The following is a 24,235-nucleotide window of genomic DNA, read 5'->3' on the forward strand; positions in this document are numbered from 1 at the left end:
TTGCACTTTTCATTTGTTGCCTATTTTTTACAACCTAACTTTGTGGGAAAGGAGAAGAGGAACAACAGGTTATAGAGAGTCTCTTGGGAGTCCGGGAGTGACGTCCAAATAAGGAAATGTGCGTCATGTAGCAGGTGGATGTGACTCCCCTCATTGAGACCTGCTGATAGACGTCACAGCGGAGCAGAGGAGAGACACTGAGAGAACGATGTGACCGACTTCCAAACTGGTATTTGACATGCAATCATTTTTAAAATATCTGTATGAAACAAATATTCTCACCACTATTTGTGCTTTGCAGAATAACGTATTTGTATTCAGGCACACCCCTAGTTTATAACATCTCATCGCCTTATTCTTAATCCCGCCTACAGCGCTCTGTCTGATTGGCTGCGTCACCGATGAACTCGACACCAGAGATGTCTGGAACTGGAGTGTAAAACTGTTCCGGTATCAGTCGACCGCAGCAGTGAGGCTGAATCACCTGGGCGTTTCCACACTGACCACTTAATGCATCCTGGTGAGGCTGGAAGATAAAAAACTGGTTTCATCTCCGTCTCTCTGTCTGTCTGTCTGTCTGTCTGTCAGGCTGATTGGTTGTGGGAACATAAAAACAATCATCCATTATTCAGCTGAATAACACTCTGCAATCTGCACACCGGAAAAAAAAATGACAACTCACTCTCTCTCCTCCTTTTTTTCCCCTCACAGGTAATGATGCTCTCTCTACCAATTCCTCCTCCCTCTCCCCTTTTTTGTCATCTACTTCCTCCCTGCGAGTCGTCGCTCTCTCTCTCTCTCTCTCTCTCTCTCTTTCCTCCTTCATCTTTTTTTTGGGGAGAGAGAGAGAGGGTTAGTCTCTCTCTCTCTCTCTCTTTGTTAAATCATTCATTGAGTTGTGGTGGGCGGCTGCCTCTCAGTCTCCTGCTGAGCCGGCGGAGAGTGTGAGGAGGGAGGTGACAGGATGACAGGTGGAGGAAGAAACAGAAAGAGAAGAAGAAGAAGAAGAAGAAGAAGAAGAAGAAGAAGAGGAGGAGGAGGAGGAGGAGGAGGAGGAGGAGGAGGAGAGGCCATTCTGCACTCAAACTGAACCTCTCTTTCTGTCAAGTTTCAGTCCAGACTGACTCCATCTTTATACGTTTTCACACAACAAATATTTCTTCTTCTGGGGAGGAGGAGGTGAAGTGTTAAACAACAGCGTCGCCGTTTTAAGAAGCTGAAGTGAAAAAAGCTTCAAAAGCTAAACGCAATAAAAATGACTTTACAGCAGAAAGTATACCTGAAAACTGAAATAACCTTCAGTTATAGTACCAATATTACAGTTATTATATTACAGTACTCAGATACTTTACTGCAGTAAAGGTACATAACTATTATGAGCTTGATGTAGTTAAAGTATTGCAGTAAAAGTACATAAGTATTATGAGCTTGATGTAGTTAAAGTATTGCAGTAAAAGTACATAAGTATTATGAGCTTGATGTAGTTAAAGTATTGCAGTAAAAGTACATAAGTATTATGAGCTTGATGTACTTAAAGTATTGCAGTAAAAGTACATAAGTATTATGAGCTTGATGTAGTTAAAGTATTGCAGTAAAAGTAGTGGTTTGGTCCCTCTGACTGATATATTATTATATATGACATCATTAGATTATTAATAGTGAAGCATCAGTGTTAGAGCAGCATGTTACTGTTGTAGCTGCTGGAGGTGGAGCTAGTTTACACTACTTTATATACAGTTAGCTAGTTTAGTCCAGTGGTTCCCAACCTAGGGGTCGGGGCCCTCCAAAGGGTCAGCAGCTGCTGTTCATACTGGTTATTCACAGTCTTTTACTACCATCCGACATTGTGATGCCAGATCAGATATTTTAGTGTGAAACATGTTGTCAGTGAACATTTTACTGATGTGTTGAATATCAACGTCGCGGCTACTTGACAAACAGATGAAGCAACATTTTCTCGTTATGTTTCTAGCAAAACTAATCTGCTGTTGCAACTCAGTCGTATATATAAACCTCATATCTGGGAGACGTTGTTGTCTGACGTCTTTTTTCAGAAACCAAACAATGAATCAAGTAAAAAAAAGTGGACAGTAGTTACATCCCAGCATGACCTCATAGTCTCTCTGTACACCACAGAAACATCTTTCCAAACTTCCACACAAACACACCTTCCAGTCAGTCGTCTCTCTCTCTCTATCTCTGGGGAGTCGTGATGGGGGGGAGGGCGCTGTCAGTTTGATTGACAGCTCTCTCAGCTTATCAAATTAGTCCCGGGGCCGGTCGCGGCTGACAGCGTTACCGACCAATAAATGCAGATTTGTGGGGAATCATAGCGAGCCATCAGCTTTGATTTGCTACTACATGAGATGTTTATGGAGCAGCGAGAGACTATCAGGAGACTGAGAGAAGCACTTTACTTCCTCTCTTCCCTCCATCCCTCCATCCCTCCATCCCTCCCCCCTTTATTCGATTAACTTTAGAAGTACTTTGGAGGAGAAAATATATTTGAGAGGCTGCAGTTTCCGGCAGCTTTAGTGGGTTTTGGATCAATTTACAGCCATCATGCACATTATGGTTTGTTTGGAGATGAAACTCACATCAACATCACATCCACACTTATAAACCTGAAGACCTGAAGAATCACCACGTGACATGAACTGTATATTCACTGGTTTTACAACCTGTACAAATCAGAGTATTGATTGTATTTATGTGTGTAGTATGTCGTTAACGTTTGCACGTATCGGGAAAAGGATGAGAAGTAAAAGAAGCAGGAGTGAAGCAGATCCTTTACTCACCTTCACACAACACATATTTCTTTTTTTCCAGGAGGAGGAGGAGGAGGAGGAGGAGGAGGAGGAGGAGGAGTGTAAATCAACAGCGTTGCCATTTTAATTATTGAACTGTATCTCAAGTGATCGTTCAAAACTCAGTTTCACTTTTGGCAAAGAAAAAAAGCTTCACCGCTGAACCTCCCGATTCCCTTCAATATCTGACAGAATCCAGATGGAATAGAAACAGATTATACCTGAAAGTTTCAGCATCAATATCACAATTAGGATGGAAGAAATATTCAGATACTTTACTGCAGTAAAAGTACAAGTAAAGCAGTGTAAAAATACTCGTCGTCCTACTACAGTAAAAGTAGGGATGTGCAGAGATCACAGTATTTGTATTTGTATCTGTATTTGTTGAGGCAGCAAAATTATTTGTATTTGTATTCGAATAAAAGTGGAAAAGAGGCTTAAAAATCCTATTTTTGTTTTTATTACACTGAGATAACGATGTAACCGACTTGCAAACTGCTATTTGACATGTTTGTTTTTCTTCCCAAAAACAAATAACTTTTAAAATATTTGTATGAAACAAATATTTGTATAAAACCAACTATTTGTGCTTTGCAGAATAATGTATTTGTATTCGGGCACACTCCTAAAAGTAAAAGTACATAAGTATTAACAGAAAAAGGTAGTGAAAGTATTTTTTAACATTTTGTTTTGATTCCATTTGTGTTATTTCAGTTTTGATGTCGTCAGTTTTGTTCTACAATGTAGAAAACTGTAAAAAATGAAGAAATTATGTAATTTCAGCCGCTAGGGGTCTCAATCAAAACAATAACAACAACAGACGGAGTGTGATGACGGTGTGAAGCAGCAAGGGATCATGGGAGTTGTTGTCTTCGTCGTTAAATAACCAGCTTCACCGGGATAGGATTACTCCAGTGTTCATCATTCAGGATGTTTTTACCCGCAGAGGTCTCCTCCTCTCCAGAAACAAACGTACACGTAGATTAAAATCATTACAATATTAATTAAAGCTGTTTCACCTAAAAAATCAATATTTCTCTGACGATGTTTGGTGACCGCCGGACTTCCTGGAGGGGCTGTTAGCCGAGCTGCTGCTAACGTTTTTCCAGTTTATTTCTCTGATAACTTAAGATCCAGACGTCCAATGACTAAAATCCTTCTTCCGGCTAAAAGATATAGTTAAAAACCACCTAAATTTATCATGAAAATGTGGCTTAAAACTGAATAAAAGTCCATTTATAACAGTTTGTGTGGAACAACCACAATGCTGATGTATTATCTTGTATGTGTGTAAGTTACTCTTTGGTAGACGCCATTGTAGCGGACAAACACAGCGCCGCCGTATGCATCTGGTGCGTGTTTACTCTTTGGTAGAGGAGGTATGACGTCATCGACAGGCGACCAAATGAAACGGTCCGTTACTTTGATTAAATTACAGATTTCTCTGAGTTTGAACATTGTTGGAAACATTTGGGATAATGTAAGTACACAACTCAACAACATATATAACATAGGTCTAGTTGTTTTTAGACATTTTAATGTGGAATAATTACATATTATACCATTTTATGTTAATTATTTTCTCTTTCTGTGTTTGTGATGAAGCCTCCTGCTGTCATACAGGACATATAAAACATACACATGCATTTATCCATAGAGGGTGTTTAACATGTGTAAATTCTTCCAGTACATCCCAGTATACTCTGATCAATGTCTGCTGTCCTTGTGTAAAACAAACCAGTTAAAAGATCATCCGGGAGAGAGTGAACGTTACCGTCCGTCACCGAGACAGACGCTCGTCAATCAATAAACGCCGCTTCTTCTTCAAAAGATGATTGGCTGCAGACGACGTGGAGCAGCAGAGAGTTCATGCAGTCAGTCAGTCAGTCAGTCAGACAGCTGGTTTATGTTTCTGATGGGAACAAACAGTCTCAGCTTCCTCATCAGCTTTTTTTGGGGGGGGGGGATGCATTCAGGGCTGTTAGCAAAAAATTTAATATGCTGAGTAATGACGGCAGACGCAGAGCAGCGATCCGTCACCGCGCCGACAGAGTGGAGAGAGAGAGAGAGAGACGAGGCTGCTGTTGTGTAAAAGGGTGAAAGAGTCGACGGGGGATAAATGTACAGTTTGTCTTTTAGGGGGAATATAAATGAACTTCTGAGTCAGAACAAAACAAATCTTTGCTATTTATTATTCATATTTCATCTCTCTATTGATGTAATTTTCTTACTGTTTACTACGTCGTCTTAGTTTTAATCCTGTGAAGCATTTTGTGTTTTACAAACTGCTGCACAGATAAAACTATTATTATCTTTATGGACGTCTGTGTTTGTTCAGTAGATATTAACCCATGAAGTTTCTTGACATCAGACATGTTTAAGTTCAGTTTAGTGTCAGTTCTTCGCTGTGTAAGATGAGGCAGTTGTGTGTTTAACACTTAAAGCTATAATATGTAATTATTCCACATTAAAATGTCTAAAAACAACTAGACCTATGTTATATATGTTGTTGAGTTGTGTACTTACATTATCCCAAATGTTTCCAACAATGTTCAAACTCAGAGAAATCTGTAATTTAATCAAAGTAACGGACCGTTTCATTTGGTCGCCTGTCGATGGCGTCATACCTCCTCTACCAAAGAGTAAACACGCACCAGATGCATACGGCGGCGCTGTGTTTGTCCGCTACAATGGCGTCTACCAAAGAGTAACTTACACACATACAAGATAATACATCGGTGTTGTGGTTGTTCCACACAAACTGTTATAAATGGACTTTTATTCAGTTTTAAGACACATTTTCATGATAAATTTAGGTGGTTTTTAACTATATCTTTTAGCTGGAAGAAGGATTTTAGTCATTGGACGTCTGGATCTTAAGTTATCAGAGAAATAAACTGGACAAACGTTAGCAGCAGCTCGGCTAACAGCCCCTCCAGGAAGTCCGGTGGTCACCAAACATCATTGGAGAAATATTGATTTTTTAGTATTTTTAACGATTTTAATCACCGGGTCCGTTTGTTCTGGAGAGGAGGAGACCTCTGTGGGTAAAAACATCCTGAATGATGAACACTGGAGTAATCCTATCCCGGTGAAGCTGGTTATTTAACGACAAAGACAACAACTCCCATGATCCCTTGCTGCTTCACACCGTCATCGCACTCCATCTTTTGTTGTTGTTTTAATTGAGACCCCTAGCAGCTGAAATTATATATTGTGCGTTTCAGTTTATTCTGTTGTACTTTTATCTGAGCCAGTGATGATAAACTATAGTTATGAAGATGTTTATGTGTAAATCTGAGGATAGTGAGGTTTGTCCTTTATTTAATAACTTAACTTGGTGCATGTTTATGTATTGTCATATATGGTCGTGTAGACAGACTGTTCCTTGGTTAGTTGAACTTTTGACTTGTGTTTCTGATGTTTTAGATTCTGTACAGCAGTATTTAAGGTTAACTTGTCAGACAAAGAAAAGACAGCTACCTAACAACCTAACGACGCTCTCTTTGTGTGTTTATTACATTACAAGTTTCATCATCTGCCCACATCAGCTCAGATGAAATAAAGTAACAGAAGCTCTATGGCAGTGGTGGGCAAACAGTGGCCTGCGGGCCAAATCTGGTCCTCCAACATAAACATTTGGCCCCATTAATGAAAGCTGAAGTCTTTTACAGGACTCTTCTTATCCACAATAAAGGCTCATATAAATACCAATAAATAGAACTTTAGCACTTTGCTTCAACTGTAAATGAAGCTTAATTAACTGTTTGTTCCTGTCTGAGTGGTTTTAATGAAGTTATTTTGACGTTGCTGTATTAGAAGTTTTTAGAAGTGTTGGTCGCTGGTTGTTTCATGGTTATTATGAGTAGTGCAGCAGGTAGAGAGAGTGAGTCTGAAGGTAGATAGAAGGAGGGAGAACATGCAGGAGGGAGTTCGTTTTTGGGGAAGACAAAAGGTGCAATGCAGGTATTTTATGCGCCACTAATATAGAAAGTGATAACTGTAAGCGAGCGTCGAACTTTCCTTCTCTCTCTTTACTTCATTATCATCAGGCTGGAAGTGATGAAGACAATAGAAGTATGAAGCTGTATGTGTGTGTGTGAGAGAGAGGAGGAAGAGGAGGAGGAGGAGGAGGAGGAGGAGGAGGAGGAGGAGGGTTTGAGGGACATCAGCAGAGGAAATGACAGTGTGGGAGAGACAGAGGAGGGAGACAGAGGAGGGAGGTTTTGGGTGAAAAAAGGTGCAATGCAGGTTTTTTTTGTGCAGCACTACGGTAATTTAAGAAGTGAAACTTGTAATTGAGATCAGTTCTTTCAGTTCTCCGCCTCTCGCTGAATGATCCGACACGAATCCTCTGACCTGCATCAAAACTGATCACAAACTTTATGTTGTTTCCACGTGAAAAGAATCAGATGTTAAGAAGCAGTTGAAGGGTTGTTATTGGGGTCAAATGAACCGTTTTTGCTCATATTAGTTGGTCCACTTTAGTGCAGTTTTGTTTGTCTTGTGCACGTGCACACGGGTGACATGATACACAGTCCTGCCAAAGGTTTCACACTATTCAGCTGATCTACAGGTGGCGGTGACGCCCAAAAAGGCGCCGCAAGACGCCAACAAAAGCCGGGAAGAAGAAGAAAAGACTGAAAGCTGGTAAACAATACAGGATTCTTTTTCTGGTTTTCTGTTATTTATATCCTGTTATGATGTCAGATGATAAACAAGGTCAAAGTTCAGAAACTTCATACGTTCAGAACGTATGTAGAAATGCTGCCTGCAAGTCAAAACTCAGGGCTTCAACCTGCTCTGAACTCTTCGTTTGCAAAGGTTTTTCTTTCTTGCTGACGAGCTGATTTCAGCTTGTTGCACATGCTCGTAAACAGCTGTCCGTTCTGTAACCTTGGTTGCTAAGGTGGTCGCTAAGGTGTTTCCATGTGTTGTTCAGCTCCAACATGTACGGATGGATTTGAGAAGTTGACATTTGGAGTAAAGAAGGAGAAAAAGAAGTGAAATCCTGCTACTATAGTTTGTTTACGTAGCATCCGGAGCCGGAGGAAGCTTCCTGAAAGCTGACCAATCAGAGCAGAGTGGGCTCATCAGGAGGCGGGGCCTTAAAGAGACAGGAGCTAAAACGGCCTGTTTCAGACAGAGGCTGAACTGAGGGGCTGCATAAAGGACCAGTAGAAGATAAATAAGGAGTTTTTATTCCAGTAGAACCCCAGAATATAAATATAGAGCTGGAAACGTGCAGAATATGTACATTTATATGATTTAAATATAATATTAGCCTGAATATTAGACAACCTTTTCTAACAGCTGTTTTTGGAAAAAGATTTTCACTCATCCTGTTGTGAAAGTTAGAAACTTCCATTAAATTGCATTTCTATATGTAAGTGTTTCTGATATTTTGTCCCTCACATTAACATACGTACACCATCATCAGAATTATCACCTTTCTGACAATGTCAACAACAACTGAAATGATACAAGCTTCCTACAAGTACAGTTTATATCAGAGCTGTTGTGTTGGACTGACTCATGTGAGGAGTTGTAGTCACAGCAGTTCAGTTTTTGCAGCTCTTGCAAATTAAAAAACATTATTTTAAATCTGGATTAAGATATAAAAACCACATTTCTTTCTCTCTCTCTCTTTATCCCGCTGTGTGTCTCACCTGCTCTCCCTCCCTCCCCCATTAGCTCGAATACCAAAAGTCAGCGTATATTAATGTATTGTTAGATGTGTGTGTGTGTGTGTGTGTGTGTGTGTGTGTGTGTGTGTGTGTGTGTGTGCGGTAGGGAAAAAGGTTGCTATTTAAAAGACATTAAGATGCTGAAAGATGAATAGTGTCGGACATTTTTACGCACTGCAGGGTCCTCGCTGCGCACACACACACACACACACACACACACACACACACACTAACGCAAGGTCGGGTAAGAGAGAGAGAGTGTGTGTGTGTGTGTGTGTGTGTGTGTGTGTGAAAGCAGTTCTCAGCCATAAGGTAGCAGCCTCCCACTGCTGCCCTTTATACACACACACACTTCTTAAAAAATGAGATGTCAACAGCAGCTCTGCAGGCTCAGAGGTGTTCGCCAAGGACAGCTGAGAGAGAGAGTGTGTTAGTGTGTGTGTGTGTGTGTGTGTGTGTTAGTGTGTGTGTGTGTGTTAGTGTGTGTGTGTGTGTCTGTGTGTGTGTGTGTGTGTGTGTGTGTGTGTGTCATTTCGAGTAAACAGGAACTTTTCACTGTACAAGTCGGAGTGTATGTGTGTGTTAATGAAAACCGATGACTCTGCCATCATTAGCTGACGAGACAGACTGACCTTTACTCCTCCTTTCTCTCCTTCATCTCGTTTTCTTGACTTAAATCTTTATTTACTTTCATTTTTCTTTTTTTGTTCTGTCACTCGTCTTCCTCTCTTTCCTCTCTTGTCTTGTCTTTCCTTTATCTTTCTTCTTGCTTTCAACCGTCTGTTGTCTCCTTTTCTTTTCTTTTCTTTTCTTGCATTCTTTCTTTTTCTTCATTATCTCACCTCTCCTACTTTTTCCTTTCTTAATCCTTTACTTTTTCTTGTCGCCTTCCTTCTTTTCTTCCTCTTGCCTTCCCTCTTTCTTTTTGTTGCCTTAATGTTTTCCTGCTTCACTTCTACTCTTTCTCTCTTCTGTTTTCAATCCTTTTTGCCATCCTTCCTTCATTCTCGTCTTCCTCTTGCCTCACGTCTTTCTTACCTCTCTTCTACTCTTTCCTTTCTTTCTTTCTTTCCTTCCTGTCGTGTCTCTTTCTCTCTTGTGAGGCATCAGGGAGAGAGATTGACTGTCAGCTGCGTGTTGTCGTGTGTCTCAGTGATGTGTGTTTAGTGTCTTTTTTTCTTACTTCGGGTGTGTGAACTCGTCCACCAGTGAGACTTTCTCCACCAGGTCTCCTCCGATGGAGCGAACCAGCTCGTAGAAGTCGTTCTCCGTGAAGCTCTCTCTGCTCTCCGGCAGCCAGAAGGAGATGTCGTTGAGGAGAGGCGGATATTTACTGAGAGGCTGAGAAAACACACACAGGACGGGACGTCACACTGATTAACATCTTTAAAAAAAACAGACCTGGACACATAAAAGTATACGAGTAAAATAAGACATTAAAAAGTAAAAAAGTAGAAATATTTACTTGCTTTTCCTTTTAATCTTTGAGACCAAACTTCATAGAGACTCCCTGGATAATTATTAGTCTTTGAAATCAGAAATAAAAGAAGCAAATAAGCGTCCTTATTTTTAACTATTCACCAAAATAACACTCTGTCTGACTCTCTCAAAGCAGAAAACAACCACCAATAAAACTGTCTGACGCAGGTCCAACTTCCTGCAGACCAAAAACATCCCGACGTTTAATAGAGGAAAGTATCTGTTCTCGTCCTCCACGAGTCCTGTTAATGATACCTGTGTTTCATTAATAAAGATCTCGTCTGGTTGTCGTGGTGATCGGATCTCTTCTTCCTCTCGTTCTGGTTTCAGATGTTAAACGAGGTGTAAACGTGTGTAGAAACGCTGCCTGCGAGTCAAAAGTCAGGGCTTCAATCTGCTTCGTTTTGCAATGTGTGTGTTTTTTTGTTACGGGGGTCAGGGGATTTCAATTCATCTCCATGGAAACGCTCGACATATTGACGTTTCAACACATCACGAAGGGTCACATCTGGATTCAACCGACGTGTTTATGCAACTGACTGTAATATAAGATAAGAAAAGGAGGGAAAAAAGATATGTGATACTCTATAAATGTGATTATTTTGGTTATGAATAATTTCTTCTAAAACACCAACTAGAAAATGCTGAAATAAATCACAAAATACTGTAAAGTTGTATCAAATGCTTCAGACTTGTTCAGCATCCAAATCTGTACAACTTTGCTGAGTTTGGTTACCATGGAGATTAACATTAAAGAGATATAGCAGTTAAAAAGCAGTGTGGTGTTGTTTCACTAACGGCCACCAGGTGGAGCTACTGGTGCCACAATTCAGTTTCATTTTATTAAAGACAAAAGAATTGTAAAAAATATCATGTTATAATATTACAGCCTGTGAGTAGACCTGTATGTTTATAATCCAATTAAGGATTAAAGAGTTACGGCTCGTTAAGTTTAGTAACCAGTTACAGACAAACAGTGAGTGATGCCAAACATGATCTCATAAGTTTTGGGGTCATTTAAATACGGTTTGTATCATCAGAAGCAAAAATAAAAAAAAGACTTTACCAAAAAAATCCAAAATGGCTGAAAAATTTTCCAGGTGCAAATGGGCGTGGCCTATATCAGTCGAGGAACACAGTGTGAAAATATTGATCTGAGAGGCCTCACAGTTCATGAGTTATTAGCCAACATGAAACATGTGATAACTGAACACATGGCGGCGCTGTTGGTCTCATGTTTTAATCAAGCAGCAACGTCCGGGGCTGAAAAATGAAGCCAAAAACTGCAGTTCCTTGAATGAACACTTGAGGCTCCAAAAGCGAGTCAATCCAGTTAAAATGCCCAACTTTACAGCACAACTGTACGGGGGGTGAATTTTATTATAACTCACCTGTTTAAGTTTTATTAAGCGGTAAAGTTCTGCATAATGAAGGACATGGCTGCTTTGAGTGACAGGTCCGCCAGCCGCTAGGTGGCTTGTTTCAGCCGTTCGGCCCCGCCTCTTTCCCCATTTTTGATTGGCTGGGAGTTAAGCAGCGTCATGGCGACGGCTGGAGCGGCTCGCTTTGAGCTTCAAAACCGCCCCTCAGAAACCGACGGGTGTCATCACGGTAACTACGTCCATATTTTTATACAGTCTATGATTTTAATATATTAAACATGAAGTATGAACACTGCAACACTTTTAGTATTTGAGATATCAACTTTCAAACGTTCCTCTCATAGACTTTCCATTACAAATGTTAATATTTTTAAAAGATACATTTATAAAATCACTGGAATATGCCAGAAAGATAAAACATAATAGCATAATTGTCATTAAAGAGCTGAACATGTTGATAATTGAACAGTATAGAGGAGTAGTTAGCGATTGAAAAACATACAGAAGAAGAGTAAATAAAGCTTTGAAGAACAATAGTATGAATGCTGTTCACACTAACGACGGCGTCTGGGACCCGGACGAAGTCATCCAGGCCGGGGTCGTAGGTTCGAGGGTCACTGAGACTCATTAGTACTTCTAAACTCGTTGACATTATTACAACACAGGTGATTAAAAGAAGAAAAGAGGAAGAAAGAAGCAAAAAACAAAACAACAAAACAAAGGAGAATAAATAAGCAAGAAACAGTAACAAATATTGAAAGGACATGAAAGAGAAAAGAAGAGACGGAGCGATATGATGGAAGATGAGAAAGTGCAGCAGAGAGTAAAACATGAAGACAATAACACATTAAAACTTAATCAGGACGACAGAATAGATCTGATGTTTAATGCAGCGACAGACGGAGCGAGAGATTTCTATCCTCTGTGACTTGTTTATCATCCTGGAAATAACTTTTAATAAACCCGCAGAGAGACAGAAGAAGCCCACCGATGTGATTATTTCCCTCCCTCTCTCTCTTTTTCAAAGTTTTATTTCAATTATAAAGCTGTTTATTGAGATGTTTTTAACAATATCTTCCATGAATGTACATAAACAACAATCCACCACACGTCTTTATCTTTACTTTTCAACATTTTTATTATTAGTTTAACTTTTCCTGCTGACAGCGGCGTCACATCAGAAAACACTTCTACGGATCGTCTTGAGCTCATCGGATTCGGTATATTTTTGAAGGAAACGACTGGAGAACTGTTGTGAGTGAGTGTGATGGATCGATACCGGCTGCCGTGATCCGACCTCAAACATGGAAGCTGTAAGTTTTGCCAATTGACTGTAAATAAAGATGGACGCCATGACATCTCCCCAAAAGTGAAGCCAAAACATCTGGATCGCCCCCTGGTGGCTGGCTGCTGCAGTCATAAGTCCCGCCCCCTCCATGTTAGCGGATGGGACACGAACCCAAACTAAAACATCAAAGTACACGTCAAATACATTTTTCCCCCAAAGATGGTTTCTGTCATTTCAAGTCGTTCTTATCACGCTGACGTTTGTCCAAGCGCTCGTTTTTCCTGATAAGTTTGTTTTTAATTAGTTATTTGACGATATAAAAATGAGGTGTGACGTTTTGATTGACAGCTGTGACAGTCGCTCTCAAACCTCCGTCTGTACTGCACAGACTCTGCCTCTAAATGATGTCACACAAGCAATGCTTATGCTTTTTTACTGTTTATTTAGCAGGTTAGCCTGCTGTGAACTTGGCGTTAGCATGTTGCGCGGCTAATACGGCTAGCGATGTTGGACTAATGTTGGTCTATTGAGAGACGGTCCAGAGAAACTGTGTGAACATTAAGCCTCGTTTGAAGCCGACTAAATAACGACAGTAGTAGGTTGGATGGTGGTAACTGTTTTTTCATGCTAGCCTAGTTAGCTTTGTTGTTACACGTTAGCCTGTTTTGCTCCGTGATCCTCGCTGGTATGTGTGTGTGCTGCTGCTGTAACATTATGTAAATATACTTGATAGACATGACATGAATGATACACATCGTCAAACTGCAGGAATTCCTGTGCTTGGTAATGTTGTGTAGCTTTGTTTAGCAGCAGCTAGCTTGCTCAGCTGTAGCGTCTCGCTGTAACAGTGTGTGTGAAGTCTGTTATTGTTATACTGGTGTTAGTGACGCTACTGCAGCTCCGTTGCTGTTCCAGTATGAATATGAATACTGTCAACAGCCTTCGGTCTCTCCTGTCGCAGTCATATAATCTCGTATTGTAGCACAGCTGGGAAACCACAACCAGTTGTGTACTGGGAGGCAGGGAGCAGCAGCTCGTTAGCATTTAAAGCTACAAACACAGAGAACAGGACTGAAGCACAGAGGCACATTTAAGTCACATTTAGGTAGACATTATTTCTATTTTACATTCTTATTCTTATTTGAATTCTACTGTAAGATACTAAACCTACGCAACATCAGGAAGGAAGATAGATACACTATTTCTATTTTTAATTCTTTTTTAATTCTTCTATGACTGTATTGGCCTGATTATAAGATGATGTCCCCTTTTCCAACAGCTGTTTTTGTAAAAAAAAAAAGGCTGTCTTAAACTTTCACACTCGTCCTGTTGGGAAAGTTTCCCTCAGATACTCTCAATCCAAGGAGAACTGCTTTTATTTTAACTTTGCAAAATTTACTGTGCGAAAGAAGGACTGAGAGGAGGTGAAGTGTAGATGGATGGAGTCCTTCTTGGGGACTTCAGGAGACGATTCAACACCGTTAGAGTTTGGTGGCAGCGGACGTCTCCCTGGTGTGTGTGTGGTAAAGTGTTTTTATGTGTGTTTGTGGTTACAATACACACACACACACACACACACACACACACACGCCGTGCATCAGCGGTCACAGTTCATTACCTGTGGACTCGGAGGCTGGGGTGGTTTTAAGGGGGGCAGAGGTGCAGAGTCTCAGCCCAGGAGAGGTGCACTGACCCTGGGCAGGAGATGAGCCGTGCTCCCCTGATCCCTCTGGAGGAACCGAGTTCATCAATAAAACTAACAGGACTGATCAGCAGGACAGCAGGACCTGTCCTCCGCTGACTCATCCCTCCATCCCCTCATCCCTCCATCCATTCATCCCTCCATCCCCTCATCCCTCCATCCACTCATCCCTCCATCCCCTCATCCCTCTATCCCCTCATCCCTCCATCCTCTCATCCCTCCATCTATTCATCCCTCCATCCTCTCATCCCTCCATCCTCTCATCCCTCCATCCCCTCATCCCTCCATCTGTTCATCCCTCCATCCCCTCATCCCTCCATCTATTCATCCCTCCATCTACTCATCCCTCCATCTGTTCATCCCTCCATCCCCTCATCCCTCCATCTATTCATCCCTCCATCTACTCATCCCTCTATCCATTCATCCCTCCATCCCCTCATCCCTCCATCCTCTCATCTCTCCATCTACTCATCCCTCCATCTACTCATCCCTCTATCCATTCATCCCTCCATCCCCTCATCCCTCCATCTACTCATCCCTCCATCCCCTCATCCCTCCATCTACTCATCCCTCCATCCTCTCATCCCTCCATCTATTCATCCCTCCATCTATTCATCCCTCCATCCTCTCATCCCTCCATCCCCTCATCCCTCCATCTACTCATCCCTCCATCCTCTCATCCCTCCATCTATTCATCCCTCCGCTGACTCATCCCTCCATCCATTCATCCCTCCATCCTCTCATCCCTCCATCCTCTCATCCCTCCATCTATTCATCCCTCCATCTACTCATCCCTCCATCTACTCATCCCTCCATCTATTCATCCCTCCATCCTCTCATCCCTCCATCTATTCATCCTTCCATCTACTCATCCCTCCATCCTCTCATCCTTCCATCTATTCATCCCTCCATTCTCTCATCCCTCCATCTATTCATCCCTCCATCTACTCATCCCTCCATCTACTCATCCCTCCATCTATTCATCCTTCCATCTACTCATCCCTCCATCCTCTCATCCTTCCATCTACTCATCCCTCCATCCTCTCATCCTTCCATCTATTCATCCCTCCATCCTTTTATCAGATCTGATTCCTTCCCTCTCACATCCCTCTCTCTCTCTTTCCTTTGGACGTCCTCTCTCCCTCCTTTTTTTCTTCCTCCCTTCCTTTCATTTCTTCCTTTCTTCCCATATCTTTCTTTCATTTTACTTTTTTCCTCTCTCCCTCTCTTTCCTGCTTCCATCCTTCCTCTCAGCCTCCTCTTCCTCCCTCCGATCTGTTAGTTTATCTTTCAGCATCATTTCTTTTCTTCTTCTTCAGTATTTTATATTTTATATATAATCTTATATATTTTTCTACAAACTAAAAATCAAATGTGTTCAGATTTGTTTTATTGTTATTTTTTATTATTTAGCTGAACTAAAGCTCGTTACGTCACGGTTTGTTATTGATTATTAATAACTTGTGTATGTTTTGAACGTCACATCAGATCTGTGATCTTTAGTCGTTTAGTCTCTTGTATGAATCTTCTTCTTCTTCTTCTTCTCTTTCCTTTGTTTTAATCTTACCTGCACAGTCCCACCTGTGTCTCTCTCTGACATTTATCCCTTTCTTCTTTCCTCCTCCTCCTCCTCCTCCATCTACCCTTCCTCCTGTCTTTTCTCCTTCCTCTTCCTCTCCTCTCTGCCCTCCAACAGTCACTTGAAATGTTCTTCATTAGTGAAGACGAGAGTCGACAAAAAGCACCTTTATCGGGGACAAAGTAACCGCTGAGTGAACCTCCCTGTGTGTGTGTGTGTGTGTGTGTGTGTGTGTGTGTGTGTGTGTGAGTGTGTGTATGTGTGTGTGAGTGTGTGTATGTGTGTTTGTGTGTGTGTGTGTGTGTGTGTGTGTGTGTGTGTGTGTGTGTGTGTATGTGTGTGTGAGAGTGTGTGTGTGTGTGTGTGTGAGAGTGTGTGTGTGTGTGTGTGTGTGTGTGTGTGTGTGTGTGTGTGTGTGTGTGTGTTGTGATGGTGGTGGGGTCAGAGGAAGTGACTGTTGCCAGCTGATGTGAGCCCCCACTGTCAAAATGTTTTATACATGAGGTTAAGAGGCTATAACACACACACACACACACACACACACACACACACACACTCTCACACACACACACACACACACACTCACACACAGTTTGTGCAGCTATCCTTGTTAGGACGTTGCATTGTCTTCCATTCATTGTGGACAGACGAACCCAAACCTGAACCAGAACCTCAGAGATGATATTCTGCCTCATTAGGAACGAACCTTTTACCGGAAAACACACACACACACACACACACACACACACACACACACACACACACATGTTGAGCATGTGGGAGGTGATGATGGAGGGAGATGGAAGTGTTTGCAGCCAGAGGTTACTGAGTGTAAATGTTCAGCTGAATATACAGTCAAGCACAACTGAACACATGGAATAATAAACAGAGAGGAGAAGAGGAAAGAAAACAAAGGAAAAGACAGACCTAAAAAGAAAAGAGAGCAGACGGCAGACGGTCGTGTCGTCTCATGTGAGATGTCTGGTGTCAGTGTGTCTGTGTGTCTGTTGGTACCTGGAAGCAGACGGGCTGCTGGACGTCCGTCACTCTGAACTGTTTCAGGAAACGTTCGTCTTGACTCCAGAACAGCCGGATGTCCGGGATGCTGTACAGAACCATGGCCAGTCTCTCCAGACCCAGACCGAAGGCCCAGCCCAGCTTGTTCCCCGCCCCCGCTGCACAACAACAACAACAACAACAACAACAACAACAACAGGTTAATTCACTCTTCATGACTACACACACAAACTCTGTTAATAAAACATGTATTCTGTCTGTTTTTTGTTGTTGTTGTTTGTTTAAACTGTGTTCAGAATCATTTGTAAGGAATTGTGTTCTTTATTTATGCTGTTATATGTTTAAAGACTCATCCTGGTCAGTCAGTTGTAGTTTCCCTCCTGAGAAAGATCCTCTCAGAATAAATTGCAAAAAGTAAACATGTTTTGCTAGAAGCGAAACGCCGACTGGATTAGATTAGTTTACTTTATTTATTTGCACAGGCAGAAAATACCAAAATATATAAAACATAATGATTCAACTGGTGAGCTCAGAAAGTACATGGGCTTGTCTCAACTGATTAAAAAAACAACCAACCAACAAACAATATAATACTATGACGATGAAGACTATCAATAAAATCATAAAACAGTCAAAAACAAGTCAAAGAAAATGTGATTTCAGCTGCTGTGACTCCAGATCTCCTCCACACACGATATAAAATACAAGATGTGACTAATAATTTCTGTCTGATATGGTTTTTCCACAAAAAAAGTTAAATTATCTTGTTTAAAAGCCTTAAAATTACATCTTCTCCCTAATTAAAAAAATCCAGAATCTATAAATTTGCTTTTCATCCAACTGAAGGAACAAGACGGAGACTTTAAGCCTGAATTTAAGAGTTCAACATTTCAACAAAATGAGAAAATGTTGTTAAAGGACACATATTCTGCACGTTTCCAGCTCTATATTTATATTCTGGGGCTCTACTGGAATATCTTTGCATGATTTCCAGTTAAAAACTCCTTATTTATCTTCTACTGGTCCTTTATGCAGCCCCTCAGTTCAGCCTCTGTCTGAAACAGGCTGTTTTAGCTCCTGTCTCTTTAAGCCCCGCCTCCTGATGAGCCCACTCTGTTCTGATTGGTCAGCTTTCAGGAAGCTTCCTCCGTCTCTGGAGGCTACGTAAACAAACTATAGTAGCAGGATTTCACTTCTTTACTCCAAATGTCAACTTCTCAAATCCATCCGTACATGTTGGAGCTGAACAACACATGGAAACACCTTAGCAACCACCTTAGCAACCACCTTAGCAACCAAGGCTACTGAACGGACAGCTGTTTATGAGCATGTGTGATGAGTCGACGTCAGCTCAGGTAGAAAATACGTCACAAATAAACCATTCAGAGCAGGTTGAAGCCCTGAGTTTTGACTTGCAGGCAGCATTTCTACATACGTTCACCTCAAGTTTCTTAACTTTCACCATGTTTAACATCCGACATCAGAACAGGATATAAATACAAGAAAACCACTAAAAGTAGAATAAGTCCCCCTTTAATAGTTGTTGCCACTGAATCTAAATGAAAACAGAAATACAGCTGCAGGTAAAAGTGAAAATGTAAATAAAAATAAGATGTTTTTCTGCTCATTTATTGTAAAAAAAATATGTGAAACCAAACACAGCAGATCATCTGCCATCAGTGTTACTGCAGATTAAACTCACTGTCAGTCTGAGAAAACTATTGAGTTATGTAGGAACAGTGTGTGTGTGTGTGTGTGTGTGTGTGTGTGTGTGTGTGTGTGTGTGTGTGTGTGTCGGCAGGAAGCAGGTGCTGCTGTTACTTCAGTGGACTCCTCTGTATTATTCAACACTTCAACTTAACGCTGTCAATAAATCTATACAACCTTATCTGACCGCCTCCCACTCAGCAGCCGCAACACACACACACACACACACACACACACACACACACACACACACACACACACACACTATATTATTACATTATTTCCACAGTTCCTTCCGTTATTTTTTGATACGTTATTGATCGCCCGAGAGGGAAGTTCTCCTCCACCACTCTGTGTTCTCTCAGCGAGTCTCTAAACACAAACCAGCGGGACCGCAGCGTGTCGCCGGAGGGCTGGAAGGCCGCGGGACGACCCGGCGGCGTGGAGGTCAGCGCAACATGTAAACAACATGTAGAAGGCGGCTGGGATACATTATTTTAAAGTCAGTCTCTGTGTTTTTGCTGACAGTGTTTGTTTCTGTGTTGAGCTCTCAAAAAAAATCTGTTAAACATCAAAATTCTCCAAATTAAAATGATTTTTTTTTTGGCGTCCCGTCAGTCGGAGTCTCTCACTATTCTTTCGAGGGCTCCGTCTTTACTTTGGTGCCATCAATCATCCCGCTGAAGAAGAAAGAGTGAAAGATTTTTCAAACGGGAAGATATCTCATTTCAAGAACGAAACTCTTCAACCGCCTCCGAGGCAGGTCAAAGCAAAAGGGCAAACGCTCAGTGGAATAAAGGATTATGGGTAATTCTTAAGGATTTCAAGCGTTTTCCAGCCTGGGACCCAGATGAGAGAGAAGAGCTTTCTCTCTCCGGGATGAAGACTAATTGAAACAAACCTGTTTCCTCCTGTGATGTGTGGACCCTCCAGAAGCTGAGCGCGTGACCTCTGTCTGGGTCGTGATCCGCAGTTTAAGAAACACTGAGCAGAAAACATTAAGGCAGAGCGAAACGTCTCGGATTTAATTCCAAAGTTAACTTCAGGAAGGAGGCCTGTTCTTGAAAAGTAAAAAGACGGGAAGAGAAGCTCAGAATAATAATAATCCTGCGTTTGCTCCCTGACGTCCTCCACTTCCAGCTGATTTCCTGTCAAAGCTGCTGAAAACCTTCCTGTTCAGACCTGCGTTTAGTTTGACTTATTTGATTCATTATGTGCTCCATTAAGGGCGCCGCTACTCCTGCAGTTCAAACTGTGAAATATGTATTTTAATGAAAAATTGCTTTTGTAATTGTTGTCATGTGATCACTAATGAAAAAACGCTGCCAACAATCTTTGTCTGTGTCCGTGTGTGTGTGTATAATATGTTCGGCTTGTCCTGGTGGCCCCTGATTGGTTGACACTACACGCCGAAAATAACTGAATCTGGGGCGGAGATGTCGCCTGATTGGCTTCCTTATTAGATAAAATTTACCTGTGAAGGCAGCAAAACCTACACGGACTGTTGTGGTGATAATTGTGAAATGAAAGCAGCTGCTAAACGACCACCAAAACATAAAAACTTTTAGAAACTGCTAGCCTAGCCGCTAGCCACCAGCAGCTAGCTCTCCGCTACATCGTACGACCAAAACACACAGAGCTGCTGTTCACTGACGTCTGTCTCATAGATCTAAATGCAGATGTCACTTCAGTCACTGTTCCTACTGAAACACAGCTGAGCTGCTGCCATTCGTGTCCAAGCAGCAACCTGAAAAATGAAGCCAAAAACTGCAGTTCCTTGAATGAACACTTGAGGCTCCAAAAGCGAGTCAGTCCCCATAGACCTCCATGTTAAAATGTCCAACTTTACAGCAGAAATAAACATGTTTACAGCCTGGTACAAACAACAGTTTTGGTCTCTGTAGCTAATTTCCTCTCTCATGACAACTGTACGGGGGGTGATTCTTTTTATAACTCACCTGTTTAAGTTTTATTAAGCCGTAAAGTTCTGCATAATGAAGGACATGGCTGCTTTGAGTGACAGGTCCGCCAGCCGCTAGGTGGCTTGTTTCAGCCGTTCAGCCCGCCTCTTTGTCCATTTTTGATTGGCTGGGAGTTAGGCAGCGTCACGCACTGCCAAGATGGCGACGGCCGGAGCGGCTCGCTTTGAGCTTCAAAACCGCTCTTCAGAAACCAACGGGTGTCGTCACGGTAACTACGTCCATATTTTTATACAGTCTATGTTCGTTCCCCGACTATCAACTCTCTTTCAAAGTCACTTAAATCGTTTTCTTCTCGCCATCTTCATACAAAATCAGAACCAACTAGACCTGCTCAGCGTTGTCATACCTGTTACAGAACATGATTGGATGTTAACTAGAGCCCAACAGATATATTGGTCAACCGATATTATCGGCCGATATCACAGATATATCGGTATCGGCATATATGTTGTCTGATATCTTTAAAGAAATTTAAAAGTTATATAGGCAACATTTTATGTATATTTGATTCTTTTTCTTAACTCAAGTTTAATATATATGTACATATGTTTTTTTTTGTTGTTGTGTTTTTTTAATTTATATATTTTTTTATAATTATTAAATTCCCAGTGAAGTTAACTGGTTCAATGCACTGGTGTCATTTTATACAATAAAGTTTATTATTAAATTGTAAAATATCCTAAAGCCTCCATGACATGTCTGTCACAAGGGTTTGAAAACCACATTTGAGGATCATTGAAAAAAAGTGCATTTATGTATATATTCTATATATATATATATATAATTATTGGCTGATATATTGATATCAGCCCCAAAGATCCAGTATCAGTCGGGCCCTGATGGTATCATACAGCTGTGTGGAAGCAGCTGCATTGTTTCTCTATTTATTTATTCAGGTATTTGCTGTAATTTGACAGCCGTCTGTATATATGTTCAAGCCTGTACTGCGTCCACAACATGCGTAGGATGAACAAATACTGAATCTAATCCTCTTTTGTGCAGTTCATGTCTCACAAGTCAACGCTTCAAATCCCTCTGAGCCGCCTCCTGCCGCCTCATGACTGAAGAGGATTTACTGTAACAGGTGAGATCGATACAGGATCAAGGCTTTTTATCTGGATCCAGAGGGGTCAGTCTATCACATGAACAGAGCAGGTAATCAACCCATCGCACGCCGGACTCAGGCAGAGGATCAGATGTTTTGGTGCAATGTTAGAAAAATAGTTATTCTCTCCACAAAAAAAAATCCCCAAATTTGAGTGTAACATTATGAGACAGTGGCGTTATAGAGAATCTGTCGACTGAGCTGAAATGTGACAAGATTATTCAAGATTCATTTTCGGATGTTTTTACTCTTTGATCAAACAGCTTTGAATGGAGAAAGACAGAGATCCTGAAATCTTTCACACGGTTTCAGACTCTTTAGACTCTGAATCCAGCTGTTAAACCTTTTCTTCTGTCTGAGGTGCCTTTATCTCAGCCGACACCACCCGCCATGTTAGAAATATGTTACCAGTAAAAGCACGATGTTATGATGCAACCAAACCTTCCCCGTTACATCTAATAGACCTCAAGATATGAAAGACACGGATAGAAAAAAGGAAAAACGTTATAGCAACACTTTTGATTGTTTGCAGATGACTGCAGTGTTTATATATATATCTTAATAAAGTGCATCACGTATCCAAAGTGTCACAGAAAATATAGGGCGTTCAGTTTTTGTTGGATTTTAAAGTTTTAGTAAGATGTGTTGAGGTCATCCTCACCATAAAGATGCTTTTGTTTTTTCCCAGCAGTGACCTCGTCTGTCTCTGAGTGATTAATGTTGTTTACAGGCGGACGTGGAAGCAGTGCAAAAGGTTGTATAAAGCCTTTTATGTCTCCGGCGTGGAATCTAATAAATTGACTCAAGTGATGTCACCGATGATGTCACTTGAGTCAGCGTCGGTCGAGGCGATGGAGAAAGTTTGAAAAGTGAGAAAATCTGAAATAAGTGAGATTAGCTCCTCATCTCTGCTGCTGGAGGCTAGCGGCTCCAGGCTACGTTAGCTGCTACTAGCATAGCACACCTGCATCTCTGCAGTTGACTGAATAGAGTCGAGTTGCATTGTGGGTAATGTAGGCGCCAGGTTTTGACAAAGGAAAAGAATGTGTGGAGTAAAAAAGATGATTTCTGTGGTTCTGCTGCATCGATTTTGACCTTTTTTTAAAAAAATTAATAAGCTTCATCATGAGTCCGTCCGTGTTAAAGGAGTGAAATAAAATCTGTGTATTTTAAACAACAAAGAGCATCTTTCTCAAACTGTAACCGAGCTGTTTTAGTTGCAGATCAGAAAACACTCCTATGAGACGAGAGATAAGATGTTTCACTCCTTCGGTTTCAAGCTTCAACACTTTGTGGGTTTAGTTGGTTTTCTACTGGTGGCCTGAAGCCCAGTGTCACTGGTGAGAGAGCACAAAGCGGCGAGCCCCACAGAGGAGAGATCAAATTCTGATATTATCACTTTTACATAAATCTGCAGAAATAATTAGTTGTGTGCAGCAGCAGCGTCGTGGCCGCGGGCTGTTATTTGGCTCTCAGATTTATATTCTGAGGTCAGTGGCTGGGTGAGGAGTGGGCGGAGAGGCTCGGGATGTAATCTGGACATTTTTCTAAATATTTGTGCGTGGGGGCATTCAAATGGCTCTCCACTAATGGACAAACACACCCACCAGCACACAAACAGACACACAAAACAAGAGGCAGGCGGACAGCGAGCGAGTAGGAGGAAGAATTACCTGCTTTGATTGGAAGTGCTTCTGCTTATTATGATGATGCGTAACCTGCCTGCCCCCCCCCCCGCCCCCCCTCCCCTCCTCCTCGTAGGTGTGTGTACGTGTCCACAAAGCATCCACGCACACACACACACACACTTCCTCCTTTACATCCTGGTCTCGTCGGTCCCGCTCCAATCAGCAGCCGGGGAATGTGGTTTCTATGCTAATGAGCGCGGGGTCGAGGGGTCGCAGGAGATGAGGGAACACGGCGGAATAAATCTCTACTTCATGATAACGCACAATCAATCAGCACCGTGACCCTCCTCCTCCTCCTCCTCCTCCTCCTCTTTCACCTCCTCAACTCGACTTCTTCCTCTTGTCTCTTCTTCTACTCCTGCTCTCTCACTCCAGCCATTTCCTCTCCTCTTCATCTTTCTTTCTTTCCTTTTTCCTTCTTCTCTGAACTCTTCTGACTTTTTCTTCCATCGAAAAATATCTGCAAAATAAATGAGACAAAAACAGCCACCCGCTCCGTCTTGGTCACAGTTTAGTTTATGTAAATAGATGAATATCGGCCAGAACAGCTGGACTACTGACGAATCCAGCGGCTGATTTATGTGTTTCGCTCTCGAGCGTCGCCTCCGGTCCTGCAGTGTCGTCCTGCATCCTGAACCCACACGATGCTGTGAAACTGGAATTTCATCCAGGACCCCGTAACGCCATCGCCAAGCTAACGGAGACCAGCGGGGGCGGCGGCGGCTCAGCGTCGGCCTCGTGTAGGCAGAGCTTTTGTCAGCAGGATCATCAGAATGAAACATGAGGATTTAATGGAGTTTCATGAAAGTCTA

The 24,235-nt window shown here is 41.8% G+C and overlaps 1 protein-coding gene across 4 annotated transcripts in view; it reads right to left on the bottom strand.

The window, feature by feature from the left end:
- fars2 (phenylalanyl-tRNA synthetase 2, mitochondrial) overlaps window positions 1-24,235 on the bottom strand; it is a 143,776-nt gene that overhangs the window by 37,123 nt on the left and 82,418 nt on the right. For all 4 annotated transcript variants that reach the window (XM_044339232.1, XM_044339235.1, XM_044339234.1 and 1 more), the window contains 2 exons: window positions 16,939-17,099; window positions 9,678-9,835 (listed from right to left, as the gene is read on the bottom strand). In XM_044339232.1, coding sequence (XP_044195167.1) covers window positions 9,678-9,835; window positions 16,939-17,099 — 319 coding nt within the window. The remainder of the gene's footprint in view (window positions 1-9,677; window positions 9,836-16,938; window positions 17,100-24,235) is intronic.

This window comes from Thunnus albacares, chromosome 21, assembly GCF_914725855.1.
Source record: "Thunnus albacares chromosome 21, fThuAlb1.1, whole genome shotgun sequence".
Lineage (NCBI taxonomy): Eukaryota > Metazoa > Chordata > Actinopteri > Scombriformes > Scombridae > Thunnus > Thunnus albacares.